The 16,393-nt window shown below is 38.4% G+C and overlaps 1 protein-coding gene across 1 annotated transcript in view; it reads right to left on the reverse strand.

Annotated features, from left to right (window-relative positions):
* Window positions 1-10,041: 10,041 nt before the first annotated feature.
* The window catches only part of LOC117399624 (pleckstrin homology domain-containing family F member 2), a 9,047-nt gene continuing 2,695 nt past the window's right edge, over window positions 10,042-16,393 (reverse strand). Inside the window, exon 2 of the mRNA XM_033998915.3 lies at window positions 10,042-12,931. Within this exon, the coding sequence (XP_033854806.1) occupies window positions 12,184-12,921 (738 nt within the window). The 5' untranslated portion in view covers window positions 12,922-12,931 and the 3' untranslated portion in view covers window positions 10,042-12,183. The remainder of the gene's footprint in view (window positions 12,932-16,393) is intronic.

Here is a 16,393-nt window from a genome sequence, read left to right on the forward strand (position 1 = left end):
CCAATTTCTCTTTTCTTGATCTACAAAGCGATGCAGCATACTCTTTAAAGTCTGATTTAACCATTCGATCAGCCCATTTGAGGATGATAAACTGAGGTCAGAATCAAACAAATTTTCAATTTACACACTTGCTGAATACAGCTTGACATTAAATGAGTGCCTTGATCAGTGATAATTTCTTTAGGGATTCCCACCCTAGAAAATAATTTCATTAATTCATTAGCTACTAAGGAAACGGCCTCTGGGTATCGTGTTGCATAGTCCATCACCACGAGAATATAGTGATACCCAGAATCAGCTACCTCCAGAGGGCCCACTAAGTCTTCACCAATTCTCTCCAATGTCACACCAATAATAGAAAGTGGGACCAAAGGTGTGGGGTGAACTGATTTAGGGGCAACTAATTGGCATTCAGGACATTCCGATACATATTTCCGCACATGACTATGAACCTCAGGCCAGTAAAACAGGGCCAGAATTCGTTCCAGAGTCTTTTCTAAATGGCCTGAAAAAGGGAGCTCATGAGCTAATCTCATAACCTCTGACCAAAAAGGCTTGGGAACCAATAACTGTGTTATGGGCTGTCCCGTCCCGATAGCTCGGGTTATTCTATATAATAAGTGCTTGGACACAGGAAAATGCAGAAATCATACCAGCTGACCCTCATTTGTATCCTTCCCCTCAATATAGCTAACCTGGTCCTGAGCTTAACACAACGTGGGATCATTCTGTTGCTTGTAACCCAAATTGATATCCCGGTCCCAAAGGCTAGGTATATCAAGGGGAGTGTCTTGTGTTACCTGACCTTCCTTTTCAGTAATCCTGCACCCCAGGTCACACTGAATTCCCACTCCTTTACCTCTTTGTTTGTTACATTGGCTTAGAGAGGGCCCCCTGTCTCCTTTGAGTTCCCTCAAATGTTTTCTGCCCGACGCTTTCGTTTACTTTCTTTTTGGGAGAATTCTAGGGTTAACACTAGAACTGCCGATTTTCGAACCTAGAACCGCCACGTGGGTCACTTTGACCCATAACTGCTGCGTTATGAAAATGAAAGACAAACTACCGGATACAACTCAAAAGTTTTATTTCAATAGAAGAAACACCATATTTATATGAAAAAATAAACATAAAAGGCGTTATTTTCAAAAGTAGTTAATGAACAGCACAACTACCAAAAATGAAAAACTATATTAAAATAAATATTAAAAAAAAAAATAGTGTAATCAGGTGTAAATATGTATATGTATATAGAACATTGTAAAACAATTTATTTATTTTTGTATAAATTACATAAAAAAGTAAATATAACACAACTTCCAGTATCAAAAGTGAAAGTGCTTTGTGCAAAACACTCACTGTTCAATGGAGCTTCTCTATCATTTTTTTCTAAGTGTTTAACCTGGCAGCTTACTCAGTTACACAGTCCACACAGAAAAAACACCTCTCAATTTTTCCTAAGCATTTTCTCAATGGGCGCAGACATCCACAGTTTTATTTTCATTGCACTACGTGGCACTGTTTTCCTCTTGCTCGTGCCAGCGGGTGCAGCACTGGGTGAAGGCTGAGGGGCATTTGCAAGCTGCTTTTCCCGTTTCTGATCCAAATGTTTCAGCCAAAGCTCTGTGGCTAGCTGTAAAATGAATTCCCTCCTGCTGATGTTGATACCGGTGCATTCCCTATACAAAACATAGGCATTTATGGCTGCCAGGTCCAAAACATTGTAAAAAACAGTCACAGTCCATCTGCGAGAACCACCTTTGACAGAGTACTGGCGTGCCATCTGGTCCAATACGCCCACTCTGTATTTGGTGGCATTGTAGTATTCAACAGTCTCTGGCTTCGTTTTAACATTGGTCCTGATGGCCACTGAGCTGTGTAAAGAGCTGAGAATCAGCACATTTGTTTTTGTTTCTTGCACCTGTACACACTCAGGGTGGCACAGTCATTCTGCCTGAGCAGTGCAGTGGAGTACAGAGGTGCAGTCAAGGTTTGAGCAGATGGTGGTAGCTCGCGTCTCGCCTTGTTCACTGTTCCTACAAGAGTTGTTTTTTTCTTTAACTCCCTGGCCAGATGGAGTTAAGTATGGCTCCATAAGTTTGAGCACAACGCTGTCTCCCAGTCTCTAACCATCAGGGCGCATTTCATCCTTTCCCAGGTAAGGGAACCCATTTACTAGGTACTTAGAATCAACGTCCACTGCCAGCCAGAATTTTATTTGGAACTTGTCTGGTTTGTTGAACAAGTACTGTGTTCAGCAACACCATGCTTTGGTGGGAAACAGCTGCTCATCCACTGCTTGTAGCAGGCAATGCTGTTTTCAATAAAGCCATTTCAGACTTTGGAAGCCAGGGCAGATTTATCTGTCTCAAGTCGTATACTCCTCGTTGCTCTCAGATCAAACACAGACGAATCTGAGAATTTCACGGAAGCGATTTCTAGACATGTCTCAATAAAAAATGAAATTCCTCACTGTGTTGACCAGTAGCTCTCCAATGACTGACTTTTGCCCCTGTACGCACCATGAGCATACAGGATTGCAATGGCCGGTTGTAACTCCTCCACAGACAAAGTCCAGGAATCATCATTTTTTACCCGATGTGCCCCTGCTACTGTACAGTGTTGAATGTGCAGTAGCATTGGCATATCAATCAATAACAGGAACGCACTGTGGGGTATCAATGTTGCGTTTTGCGTGCGTCGTTGGACCTGGTGTTTCAGTAAAAACATTTTCAGACGCACATCTTCCCACAGCCTCACGACTGGGATTTATAATGTTCCAAACAGTCCTGTCTTTCCCTGTCTCCTGAATGTTGCTTCCAGAATCCATGCAGCCGTTGTCCGTGGTGCTGGTTGGCCAGAATCTGGTGCTTGAGAAGCTGCTGCTGCAGACGGCAAAGCCACCCCTGGCACCATAGGTAACTGCTGGAATGGAACCTCTGCCATGTCCATGACCTTGACCTCTGCACCTGGTGGACCCTGTTTGTGGAAGACCTGCTGGCAATTATGTCGCACCATCTTCACTTTCACTCTCGGAACTGCTTGTTTCTAGAACCCAGGAATGGTCGCTGTCATTGTAACTCAGATCCCCTGCATCAGACACATCTTCAGGCAGAGTGTGGAGCATTTCAAGCACCTGTTCTCTTCTCAATCTCTGTTTTTCAGCCATTTTACTTTCCTGCCTATTCTCCGTCACTGTACTTGTAACAATAAATTGCTATGCAAAGTAGCTACGTGATAACATCAGAGATACTGTACTTTTGCGAGTTTTCATGCACTTGCAAGGATTAGAATACACACGTACATGCCCCTTTAGTGCGAGATTAATTGTAATGCAAAGAACAGGTAAGATTGTCGACAATATTAAAAAGAAAAACATGTATTGTAATACATGGGTAAAAGTGACCCGCTGGCGGTTCTAGGTAGAAGTGCTTATAAAAATGTTATTTTTGCAAATCTGATGCTCAAACGCCATCAGGATATTTAAGTCATATATATAAGAAAAGTCAAGAACGGACATGCACATACGATTCACAACGTAAGAGTAATTAAAATTTAAAATCCAAAATGGGTCACATTGACCCGCATGGTGGTTCTAGTGTTAAACAGGTCAGATTGCAACAGGAACATTTTGCCAAATTGTTTTATCCCATTGTTTAAGTTGTCCCCTGGTCAAACTTAAGACCATTCCCCAATCTAATATTCGGTCAAAAAATAGCCAATCTCTCCCCAGTGGACAGGATATGGCAAACTTTCAGCATCAGCTACTTTAACATATGCTGTATATTCACCAACTATGAGACTCATTTTCATGCTAGGATAGACCCGGGTTCCTCCATGGAAACAGGAGATAGCCACTTTGCCTTGTGGCTTCCAGGACACACCTTCCAAGAGAGCTTGTTGAATTAAAGTCTGCGCACATCTTGAGTCCACAAATGCCTGGGTACTCACTTACCCGACCTGTACTCTAAGTTGATAGGGGCCCTTCCGACATACCCTGTTTGTCCTACCTGTGGCTGTAGACCAGGACCGTCTGGCGATGTCCACCTCTATCATGGGACAGTCTCGGACGATATGTCCTGGCTCTTTACACCGGAAGCACACTGGGGTAGAAGGCAACGACGGAGACATTCTGTCCTGCTGGTCAGCGACCTGCTGGTTAGGGCATGTCTCTCTCACCCACGCTGGGGATAACCTCAGCCTCCAAAATCTGGATGCCTGGTTGTCCCCTTTGGGGCTTTTGTTTGTGGAGACTGGTGGTGGTCCCTGGTGGTTTAGGGGCAGGAGTGATGTCCGGGGGAGGTGCCCTTGTTCGTGTCTTCATACGCTTCGAGAGTGGTAGGATGGTGTCTTCGAACACAATCTTGATTCCCCGGCGGTAGGACAGACACAAACTGCTCAATGGTGATCAGCTGCACCAGTTCTTGTGGGGTGTGGTCTTCCGGACACAGCCACCGGGTGCACTGATACAAGAGGTACTGCCCGGCAGCCTGTGGCTGTGTTCCTTTGGAGCTGGTACTCTAGGAAATGGCGACGGTACATTTCATCCATGATCCCGAGGCGCAAGAGGACGGCTTCCTTGACGTGGGTATAATCCAGTGCGTTATCTGCGGACACAGCCCGATAGGCGGCCTGGACTTCCCGTCAGACATTCTCTGGGGCACTGCGCTGCTTCAGCCACCCTCTGAAAGGTGACCAAAAACGTCTCGGTCGTCGTCTGGAGTCATCTTCTGTAACTTTGGTTGCACTGCAAACATTCAGGTGACCGCTGCTTCCGAGGTGGATGGGAGGCTGAATTGCAAACCGAAACCCCTTTGACTCATCACAGTGCTCTATTTTAATTCCAGCAATATCAAGTCTATGCTGTCCCTCATAGAACATGTATTGCCTTATTAGCATACAATAAGTCTGACACCCATCAAAAGTAAATGTATAGGCCCTTTTTATCTGATTATTTGAAGGCTTGGATATCAGGTGTGAGTTTAAAATGACATACAAGGGGATCAGTCACTCTGCAATTTTTCAGGACAGGCAGGTAGCGAGTTCCAGAATTTGTACTCATGCTTATACTGTACATAAAATTAAAAGCTACCTTTAGTAACTTTTTTAATCTGTTTGCTACAATAATAGTCAGTACTTATAGCTAGTGGGGTATGATGCCAAATGTCCTCATATACGTATTACCTGGTAAACATGTTTTGCATTTAGGACCCGATGTGATGTAGTTGTATTTAATTCTTAACGTACATGAAAATTGCAGCTTTTTTTCGCCAGAGCCTATGTTAAATTCCACAAGGAGAAACTTGATATATGACCACTGGTATGTTAAAATGAAATCTAAAAATGTTTTGTTTCTTTTTTATCCAAGTTTGAAAATGGGGATCTTTTCTGTCTCCTACACACCCTTCTAAACGTCACCAGGAAAAAGAAAGTGATACAGACTGGTTCTTAAACTGTGGCTCTGAGCTGTGTAGTCTCCTACATTATGCAACAACTACAGTGGTTATTATAACTTGCCTGAGGAGAGCACTTTATGAAAAAAGGATGGGTTAATGGATGTGTTGGTGGTTTTGCTTACTTAAATTGAAAATCACTTTGAAATCATACTTTTTCTGCAACTGGCACATTAAACATTTTGACTTCTGGTGCAATGGCAGCTTTACCCCACAGCCTGGGTTATGTTGTAAGTATGCAACCTTTACCACTTCCTCTTTCCTGTAACAGAAGTAAACCACCACCAATGGGGAGAATCTACCGCACCTTTTAATATTCATACACCACAGAGAATAACAAATGGTTGGATCAAAATACCATTCACTTTCTTGTCATTTTAAGTTTACATATTGCTTACAATTAAATAAGTAATTTGACCTTTCTTGAAATTATTTCTTTTTTTTTTTTGTTGTAATTTATTACTCAGCTGACTTGTTTAAAAAATACACTCAAAGGTGTACAACACCCAGATTAATTTAGCAATGCACACTAAACAAAAAAAAAAGAATTGACTATTATACTAAGAAATTTAAACATGCGTGAACATCAGTTAGAGCAGCAAAGTATCTAAACAGATACATTTGCCCTATTTTTATGTTGTCACCAAGCGCTTGTAAGATAACTGAAAAGATCAAAATAAAATATAAAATAACATTTAAGAAGGGTGCAGAGGAGCAGAACGAGTATAGAAATCAAGACCTAGATCAGCATTAGAGATAAATAAAACAGCTTGCAAACTGCTAATTGTTAGCATTATTCTGAACTGTGTAAGACAAAACAATTTATGTCTCATCTATTTCAATCAAATGCATAACTCTTGGTTACTAGAATTCTCTGTCAAAATGTGAAAGTATTTTTTATTTTACTTTATGTTTTAAGTAATTTCAGGTTATTTCTTTGTACAGTATTCAATGGCATTTATCTTGTATCATTCAAGATATTTTCTTTGTATTAAGGTCAAGCCTTGGGGCAAACCATGCTATTTCTCCCTCAGTTCGCTTTCTGTACATTTGAAATAGCATTTTCATGCTTCATTCTATTTTTTGTTATGTTTGCCCCAGTTTTGTATTTTAGAAAAAAAAAAAAAATCCAGATTGTTTTATAATTGTGTTTCTCTTAAATGTGGAGAAGCTTTGCATGTGATGTAACCAAACAAAAAACATGCCCCGTGTGAATTTTATTTATTATGTACACTGGAATGTTTAGAAAGTCAGGGTTTGGTTGTTCCCACATGTTGTACTGTATTAATGATGTTTAACCCTTTGCTATAAATGTTTGACCAGTAAAAGAATCAAGAAATGTCTACATTTTAGTTCTGAACACACGTAAAGGCAAGTTATGGTCAGCACACAAAGGTTTGGACCAGTGGTTGAATGGTAAAACACAATTGAAGGTAATATCCCAAATAGTATGTTCAGGGTAAACACAGCAAGTAGCATGCTAGTCAAAATGCAGGTCCTATTGAGTATAGTTGTTAGTATATAAACCAGCACAACAACTATATTCACTAGATGTGACAAGAAAACAATAATACATATTTTAGATCGAACTGCTAAATAAATATGTGCTTATATGGGAACCACGAAGGTATAATCAATGTTGACCAAATTACCAACCTGTTAGATATGCAGCCAACGACTTCACAGATCCATCACTTGAGCAGCTGTATCCTGCCCTTCATTAAATGATCTGCCACTGTCTGCTGTCAAAATCTGAACCCTCTGTAGTAAATAGCACCATTATTCATCTAGCAATGTCCCTGTCACTTCTACAGTTTCAGCTTTTCCTCTACTTCCTATAAATGATATGAGAAACCAGAATGCCAGACACACAACAGTAACTAGGCCAGTATAGGGCATGATTGGCACCTCAGCAACACAAGGTATTCATAAAATGTAAAGCAGAGTGTCCAAATGCATTCCTTCACATTTCAAAACACAAGTGTCTAGTAACAAGCAGCACACACAGTACTGTACATTTTACAATTACAATCTTGACTGCAGGCAACACTGCCTGGGTGATAGTGGCATTCCAAGAATTATGCAGATCTCTTCTGATTAGGAAACAATGGGGATTTTTTTTTAACTGTGCCAAGTGTCACCTAATCACTGTGGATCAATTGTGATAGAGCAGGGACACGCAACCCATGGCCTGTTTATCGCCTGACAGCGGCCCCTTAATGAATATATTGTAAATATTTTTTTAAACTTTGTTGACTTGCTTTTTCAAATTTTTCGCATAAAAAGCAGCACACCATTTTAATTCATACTGCGGAGGATAGTTGCTTCTCATCAGCTTGTCCAACTAATTTCATGAGTCTTCCTCTTTCTCAAATGGACAAACCCGCTGCATTGAAAGAATCCATTCCCAACATAAGAGGCTTGTTGCTAGGCAAGTGACGTCACTGCCCTGTGACTTTTGCTACATTGCTGCCTGCTACAACTGAACAACTCGTCTGCTAAAATAAAAACCACTTCAGCAAGTAGATATTTAATTTGCTTTGTGTTATTGTGCAATGTGTGTGTATATGGTAACAGTACGATATTAATGCTTTATTTTTAATTGTATATTTGGTTTGTGATGTGTATCATGCAGTACAAAATAAAATTAACAGTAGTTCTAAGGGAAATTGCCTATATGTACTGTATATGCCCATGTCTATTTCACCTCAGGGTTAAACTCAGATTATTCTTTAGTAATGTGCAGCCCGCTATACACATTAGGTTAAACAAGTTTTCTGGCTATGCAGCCCGTGATAAAAGTTTGGTTACACACCTTTGTGATAGAGCAATACATTTTACAGTTCAGAACAGAACTTACAATTTAAACTAAAATTATAGCCAGTATCCAACAGGAGTATATGGCCACTGGTGAGAATGCAATAGAGAAACTCCACATTTGTATTATTTTAGTAGTACATCATTCCAAAGACAATGAGGACAGAGAATGAGAATATTCACAGATTCAATCAATAACATATTCATTTTATGAAAAATTAGACACTAAATTGTGGGAACAACTTGTCCACATGGTGTGGAATGTGTGAGATTCCTGGAGAAACGGATATCTGCATATAAAAGGCGCAGTGATTTTAAATAGCAATCAACTTTTTAAAAAACTGGCATACCCTTGTTATTGGTTTATTAATTCATAACTCAGAACCCCTTGTAATAGAACCTAGATCTCACAAGACATTACCTTGAAATAATAATTGCTAGCCACTGCAATTTTATGAAATAATAATGTGCATATAAAATTTTCAGTGGCCATCTGATAAGAGGAAATTATTCAGTGCACTGTGGAAGATGTTTGTTTACAAAGAAACTTGTGGTGTCTGGTAGGTACAGTATAAATATTTTTGTTAAATAAAAAATAAAAACATTTTAACATATGGCATCAATAACATCCAGCCTGCAAAGCCAGAAAGCTACTTTATTGGCCACAAATAGTATAAAAAGGTCTGCTTAAAATGTAGATCTTGATAGTTTTTGATTACTTTCACAAACAATTGTTTTGTTTGAGGATGATCTTACCTGCTTGTTGGTTTCAGCTGGTTTGGATTGCTTGCAGATTAAAATGAATAGTCATCTAGGCAGATTTCAGATCATACTGACAAGTATTTTTTTTCAGCTTTTTTATTATATTGGTTGTTTTCTGTGGAAATAACATACACTTGCTCATATTTGGTACAATATGTATAGACTTTATAGTACCTTTTCAAATTGAGATCAATTATGTAAATGTTCATTTTCAAAGCTTTTTAATCCAGTGTGCCATTCAAAACTCAGGCGGTTAATTTAAGGAAATTGAGCACCCAAACTGTCCAGTAAACAGTTAATTTAAACTGGGCACAAATCAATTAACTGTTATCTTGGAAAGATCATTTATATCAATACATGTAATAAACAAACACATTTTTTATTTAAATTTCATTACCACATCACCATTAAAAACAATGAAAGTTAAATAGATTGGATACAAAACAAGTTTTTTTTGTCCACACTGGGCTAAAAGGCTTTGAAAATGGTACCCAATGATAGTCATACAGATAATAAAACAAATAGACACCATAATTGTGCAATACAATATATTTGTTTTTGTTTTGTTTTTCAGAAAATTAGTAACTAACAAGAATATGCTGGGTTACAATCAGATTTCAGCCCTTTCAGAAGTGTTAACAAGAATTATGATGACACAAAACAATAAAAATGACCACCCATTACAACCAAACAATAAAAAATAAAAATTATACTGGAGTTGATAGGACAAGACAGAACTACACAGCACTGATCAAAAAGGAGACAAATACAAAATCAACAAAAACAGAAAGCAAACCTTTTGTACTCCACTTATAATCCAGACAATTTTAAACAGGTTATATGGTAGGTTCTGAAAATGACAAATGCACCAATAAAAGAACACTATTTTATCTCATAAACAATAGTCGACTGACTTCACGATCAGACACCTTTCTTTTAATTTAATTTATAAAAAGTATTAAAAAAAAAAATACTGATTCTGATTTAATTAATTTATACTGATATTTCTCGCTTTTTTTTTTTTTTTTTTTTTTACTGATTTAGATTATACAGGCTTCATTAAACTAATAAATGAGCAGGGTTCTATATACTCAAATTATATTCTATGCAGACAACTGAAATCTGAACAAGTAATTGGTCTTTCTTAATAGATGTTTGAAATAACAAACAAAAGAAGCTCCCCGACTGGATTTTGCATTGCTCAAAACAAGAGGAAAAAAAATCCTGTACGACAGTAGCGCAAAACCACTGTTCATTAAACAACCGGTTCTGGACTCAATCCATGCTTGCAAGCAGGCCAAGTATTTAATAAATATCCCAGAGAGTTAACCAAGAGATTACACCCTTGACTTGATCGACTAAACAGAAGAAAAAAGAATATGCAGTGTTCTCAGGATTAGTACAGAAGACAAACATCAATACTAAAGGGATCGGCTGTAGAAATATTTCCTACATCATGACATTTTAAACCTTTTGCCAGCAGAAAAGAAAAATAGCTTTGCAAATAGCATTACTATACAGTACACCCTAATATATTCCTTCTAGTTCTCATTGAGCCCAGTTTTAAAGGTTACTGCAATTTTGACATCCTGTAGCCCTACAGGTAATAATGCACAGCCTGAGACCGTTCTTTACTTTAAGTACAGTAGAAACCAGTTTCTTAGCATTTTATTTCTGAGGTGGACAGATTGAAAATTTGGCAAATCCAGGAAATAACATCTCCAGTGTCACCATTAATGTGAAGGTGTGTGTATGGGGGGGCAGGGAACAGGGATGGGCATGATTCAAAATGGTACTATAGCAACTGCTTTGGTTGTTGGACTCCTAATAGTTTCTCTCTTGCCAACTACAGTATTGTTTAATTTCCAAGCAATTTTACTATTCTACCCATGGTGGGGCATACACCTTAAATTCTTTTTTTCTTTCTTCAAAAGTAAGTTTGCTTCCACTTTTTTGTTACTAGTTCCTTTAAATATTGGTGATCTGCATGTTCCAGTCAGTTATCTCATATACATGGACCTAAACTAATAATGTAATATACTATTGGACACCATTGTGCATGGCTCCTGTGAATATCTTACTACCATTCCTCACCCACAAGCAACAGCAATTAGGAGTACTGTTTGTGTGAAAAACACAAACTAGTATGAAAGCTATAAGTGATCTCATGAAGGCACTGTGTGGCATATAAGGCCTTGTATAAAACTATTTATTCCCAATTTAACAGTTTAAAATTAGAATCTGTATTAAGATAAATATAGCTTTACATATGAAAGAACACATATTTGTCAAGTAATTAAACCTCCATTTGATTTGTCGTAAGCAATAATAGAAAAAGGTTTAACTGGTGTGTTCAAACAATCCTGATCAAGTCTTTTTCTGCATATTTGTCTTAATGTTAAATGTTACATGGGGTTTTATTTTCTTATGTTCTTTTTATTAAATACGCACACCTTTTTTAATATGCAAATAACACAGAACTATCAAATTTACCATTAATTTACCAGAGAGATTTAAATTAGAAATATTTACAGCTACAAAACAGACAAAAAGTCACTAAAGTTCATATCCCTGCAAAAAAGTTAAGAGCTGTCAGCACTCAGGCACATGCTTGCTTTAAGGTTCATGGGTGAACATTTAGAGCTAGAAAAAACTGTTGAATTGAGACATGGTATTCCAGAGAAGCAGCCCATTACAGACTAGAATTTGAAATTAGCACTTTGGATTATTTGGGCAAGTTGTATATTACACTCCTGTAGTGACTCCTTAATGAGACTTAGATATTAAGCACCAAAAAACAACTGTTACCCAGAAACTGTGGAATTTTGAAAAACATTTAAATGAAATATATTTATTGCGTGTCCAAAACTGCTTTTTTTCAGTTATTTTCATTCTGTCATACATGAAAGGGTTAATATAGGACATATGTTTTATAAAATTGCCCATAACAGAGGGATCTAGGAATCTCAGGAATTTAGCTCTGAACATGTTTTGGAAGCATTTGAATTTTCATAATTTAATAAACCATCATTAAAAAATACAAGACTTCAGATTTTTTTAAAGCACCGTTAAAAAAAAAAAAAAAAAAAAAAGTTCAAGCCCAGCTGAAGATTCTATGTTAAATATTCTAAATATTAGAATAAACTTGCTGTCTTCAGTCACTGCTGTCGTCATCATCGTCGTCATCTGATACGTTATTCATGGGAAATTTGTAAGAGTCTGATCTGGGGGGCAAGGTGGCACTCAGCTGCCCACTGGAGAGCTGCTCGTAGCAAAATTCACAGACCCGCACTGGCTTGGAAGACTGACTGGGAAGCAGAAACTTTTTCTCCGAGCAGGGCCCACACACCACAAACCCACACTTGCGGCAGTGATGCCTGCGGCTAACTGGTGTAAATTTGATTTTCTGACAACGCATACACACGGTGGCCTCTGAATCAGGTACCCACACTGCAGCATGTTCACTGTTTGGTGCCTTTCCGCTTTTTTCTAGCAAGTCGGATACACACTTGCTGATGTGGTTCATCCACTCAGACTTCTCTGTGGCGGTAGCTGCATAAACAGCAAAAGATTTGGTAGGAGTTTTTATAAGCCATCCGTTCCGCAGGTCCCCTTCGTCCTCAATAGAATCAATTGTGACATTTTCCAGAGGAATTATGTGCTGTTTGTTGTACTTCTTTTTTTGAATTACAATGTTACCATATACAAGGATGTCGTTGAAGAGGAAAAACTGCCTGGCTTTTGGTTTCTTTCTGCAGAGCTTTGTTAGCACTCCTTCCCCGATGAGGACTCTACCAGAAATAGCCAAGGGTTGACCAGCTGCTCCAAAGCACCCCTCCACAACATTTATCCGTTTTGAATTTGCTTCACTGTTTGCCAGGCGATCAACCATCTTTTTTTTCCTGGATAAAAAAAAAAAAAAAGAAAAGAAAAAAAAATTAAAATAGGGTTCACCGTAGTCATGGTTGCCAACTGGCTCCAGAATTTACTGACACTTTAAGCCAGGTCAGGTCTTTTAACTCGCCTCTCTACCACAAATTAATTGATTTTATTGAGCATGTAACGTGAGTGTAAACTGCGTGAGTTGTCGCTAAAGGAATGTAATTGTTTTGCTAACTATTACTAAAAGCACACAGCTGTCTCGGGCCGGGAATTACTTCCTGTGAGGATCGTTTCCATCAATCAGACCTATACAACTTGCTGATTTGCTGTATTTGTCTGATTGGGGCGGGACTGTGCGAAGCATAAATAAGTATTACATTAATAGGAACTTAACCCCAAGGTTAAATGAGAAAGAGTGCGGGTGAGTGCATAATTCTCTGTAACGACAGAATTGCACTATTTTGATACATATTGCTTACCATATAACATTTCAAGCAATATGATTTTAATAAATGTTATGATGCTCACCGGATAGAATTGCCACCACAATTAAACAATTGAACACATTTACTGAAGCCGCTCACACAATTCACACCCACTTTACTTAGTGATTTAACATCAATTCATTTGTGGTTTAATGGCAAGGTAAAAAACCTGACCTGGCTTAAAGTGTCCGTAAATTCTGGAGCCAGTTGGCAACCCTGACCGTAGTCCTACTGTACAGCTACTTGAGCAACACTTTATTATAACCTACTAGAAGTATTCTCTAAATGAATTGTATTATAGGGGGCTTGTGGCAATGTGCCCCGCCCCTGTGTGCATATTATGTGTTGTATGTTGCGTGCGTGTGTTAATGTTGGTGTATAGATTGGTACACAGGATATAAACGGGTCTGTGTTTCACGTGTGTTTAAAAAGTGTAGATTTGTATTTAGGCACGAGGAGAGCACAAATCACTTCACGTGCTGGTTAAATGTAATATGTGAGCACGGGGTTGCACAGAATTAATTCACGTGCTGGGATTCAAGTGAATAATTAATTAGTAATTGAATCCCAGCACAACAGTATATATAGATGCACATTTCTGTCACTCGTGGTTAGGTGTTCGGTGAGTGGAGAACGGGAGAGAGAGAGAAGGAGAAAATAAAACAAAGTAAGAAAGTAAATTAGAAGTGTTTTCACTCACCGTGTTTGTTCGTCTGTCTGTTTAAGTGTAGTACGTTTTGTTTGTCTTTTTGTTTTGGCTCGAGTGCCGTGTCCCGTGTTTTTGTGTTTAAAACCTTTTATTTTCTGTTCTGTTCTGTTTATTAAATGCTGAGCGAAAGCATTCGCTCAGCTCCATCAAACCACAACTCTCTGTCCGTTTATTTCCTGGCTCTGGTCTGACGCCACCCACTCCGGCCGTCTTTGTGACAGGGCTTTATCAAACACTTGACAATCAACAGTGGTAAGCAAGTAAACAAAACACTACACGGCATAAAACAAACATGGCAGCATACAATGATAGAATTGTAAACTGGTGTAAAATGAAAAACTGTATGCTCTACACATAAATATATAAAAATAATGTGGTTAGACTGAAATTAGACAGCAGATGGATTGCCATTTCAGTTTCTTCAAATGCAAATATCACATAAAAGTCACAGAAAATTTAAATAAAGAACATTTTACATCCAACTATAAAAAAGCACACATAGCCTTGGTAATAACACAATAGCTTTCAACTAAAGATGTTAAACTCCTTTAATGAACATTGAATGCATTTCAGTACTGCCCATCTGCAGTCCACTTCCTTGAGCATTAATCTTAACCCAAGGCAAGCCATGTTCAGCAACACTTGTTCTGCATCATGGTACAGTACATACTGTACCTCACTATAAGCAATGCAGTGTCTTTTGTGATTCAGAGAAGGGTTAACGCACAATAGCAGATCCTTGTCCATTTATAAGAAATGTGTAAGTCAGTGTAAAGTGCAGAAAAATCTCAGTGGCAACCTCTACTGAAGCAGTTCCCAAACTGAGGGTTGCAGTCCTAAATGATGCAGCATATAGCCCACAGAAATATTTTTTTTCAAACAACCTTGACACCTGAGAAAAAAAGCTGTGATCAAATCCTTTACGTGAACGCTGCTGTTTGAGAAAGGATCAGAATGTCACTGTAGCAGATTATTATTTTGTATGTGTTTTGTATTATCGTTGTGTAAATGACGGCGAGCGCAGTGTGTTTATTATTGTTTTGGTTTATGTAAACGTGTTCTGGCAGAGGCGAGATTGATGCTTGTCCTCTGCCAGGAATAATTAGAAAAAGAAGCCGCGTCTTTCTTTTTGAAAACTGCAGTGCCTGGTGTCAGTACTTTAGTTCCTGCTTCTGCCGTGACGTCACCGCCCAGCCACCCTGTCACAGTCACATTTGTATGGCTTGATTGGGTGGTAGGTTCAGCCATGTCAAGAGACCTGGAGCCTAGAGACTGGGAAACCGCTCTCTACAGTTTTCTATTTTGAATGCGTAATTCTACTATTAAGACAGTAACTCAAAGTGTATGCTAAGGTTGTGCCAATATTCAATATAATCGTATGTCGCGATATTGGAAAATGTGGACTTTAATATATATCGTCAATATCGTCACTAGTCCTAAAATAAACACAGCTAATAAAATATGACACGTTATAACATGTCCTTCGTTTATACCATGCCATGTTAAAACATTGTAGTGCCTCAGAGAACTTTGTGGGGGTTTAGAACAAGACTGCTGTTACTTTCTGTTCCTGGATGTTGTATTTCCTGCTGCTGCTGTCAGCTGTATGCGTGCTTGTGTGTGTGACGTTGGGGGAGGGCGTGTCTTACACTGGATATGTAATCCACATTCTGTGTGTTCGTTTGGATGTAACAAGCTGCAGAGGGAGTAAGTGAAAGTTTGAATGTTGGTGGTTGCAGCCAACGTGAGTCCACTGCTTAACAACTGATTACTGTTTGCCAAGAGACTGTTAAGGCAGTGACGTTACGCTTTGATACTATTTTCTTTCTTTTATATATATATATATATAGCGAGGATGTATATATATCTACACTCGGCTGACGGTTTGGACCCGAGACTGTTGCTGCACTCGGTACTGTAAGTTACAAGCAAGCACCATACATTTAAAATAAGATCACCGGTACATTTTATTAATCACATTACAGAAATGAAAAAAAACAATGGTAACAGAAAGCGTTTTTTTTTTTTTTTTAAATCCAAGTCAATGATGATCTTAACTATTGTTTTGTATTCGAGTTTTTATTCCCTGGGTTGGGAAATAACATTAACAATTTAATAAAGGTAACAACAAGATAACAAAATGTGACTCTGGGTGAGCAGAGTACAGTAGCTTGTAATTCCAGTTTGTAACTTTGTTTAAAAATCATAGCCTTCAATATAAATTGATATATTTTGGCTGTCGTAGTGTCCATTTTATCCTTCGTTTCACTGGAGCAGACAGAGTCATG

The sequence above is a fragment of the Acipenser ruthenus genome, chromosome 4 (assembly GCF_902713425.1).
Source record: "Acipenser ruthenus chromosome 4, fAciRut3.2 maternal haplotype, whole genome shotgun sequence".
In the NCBI taxonomy this organism is placed as follows: domain Eukaryota; kingdom Metazoa; phylum Chordata; class Actinopteri; order Acipenseriformes; family Acipenseridae; genus Acipenser; species Acipenser ruthenus.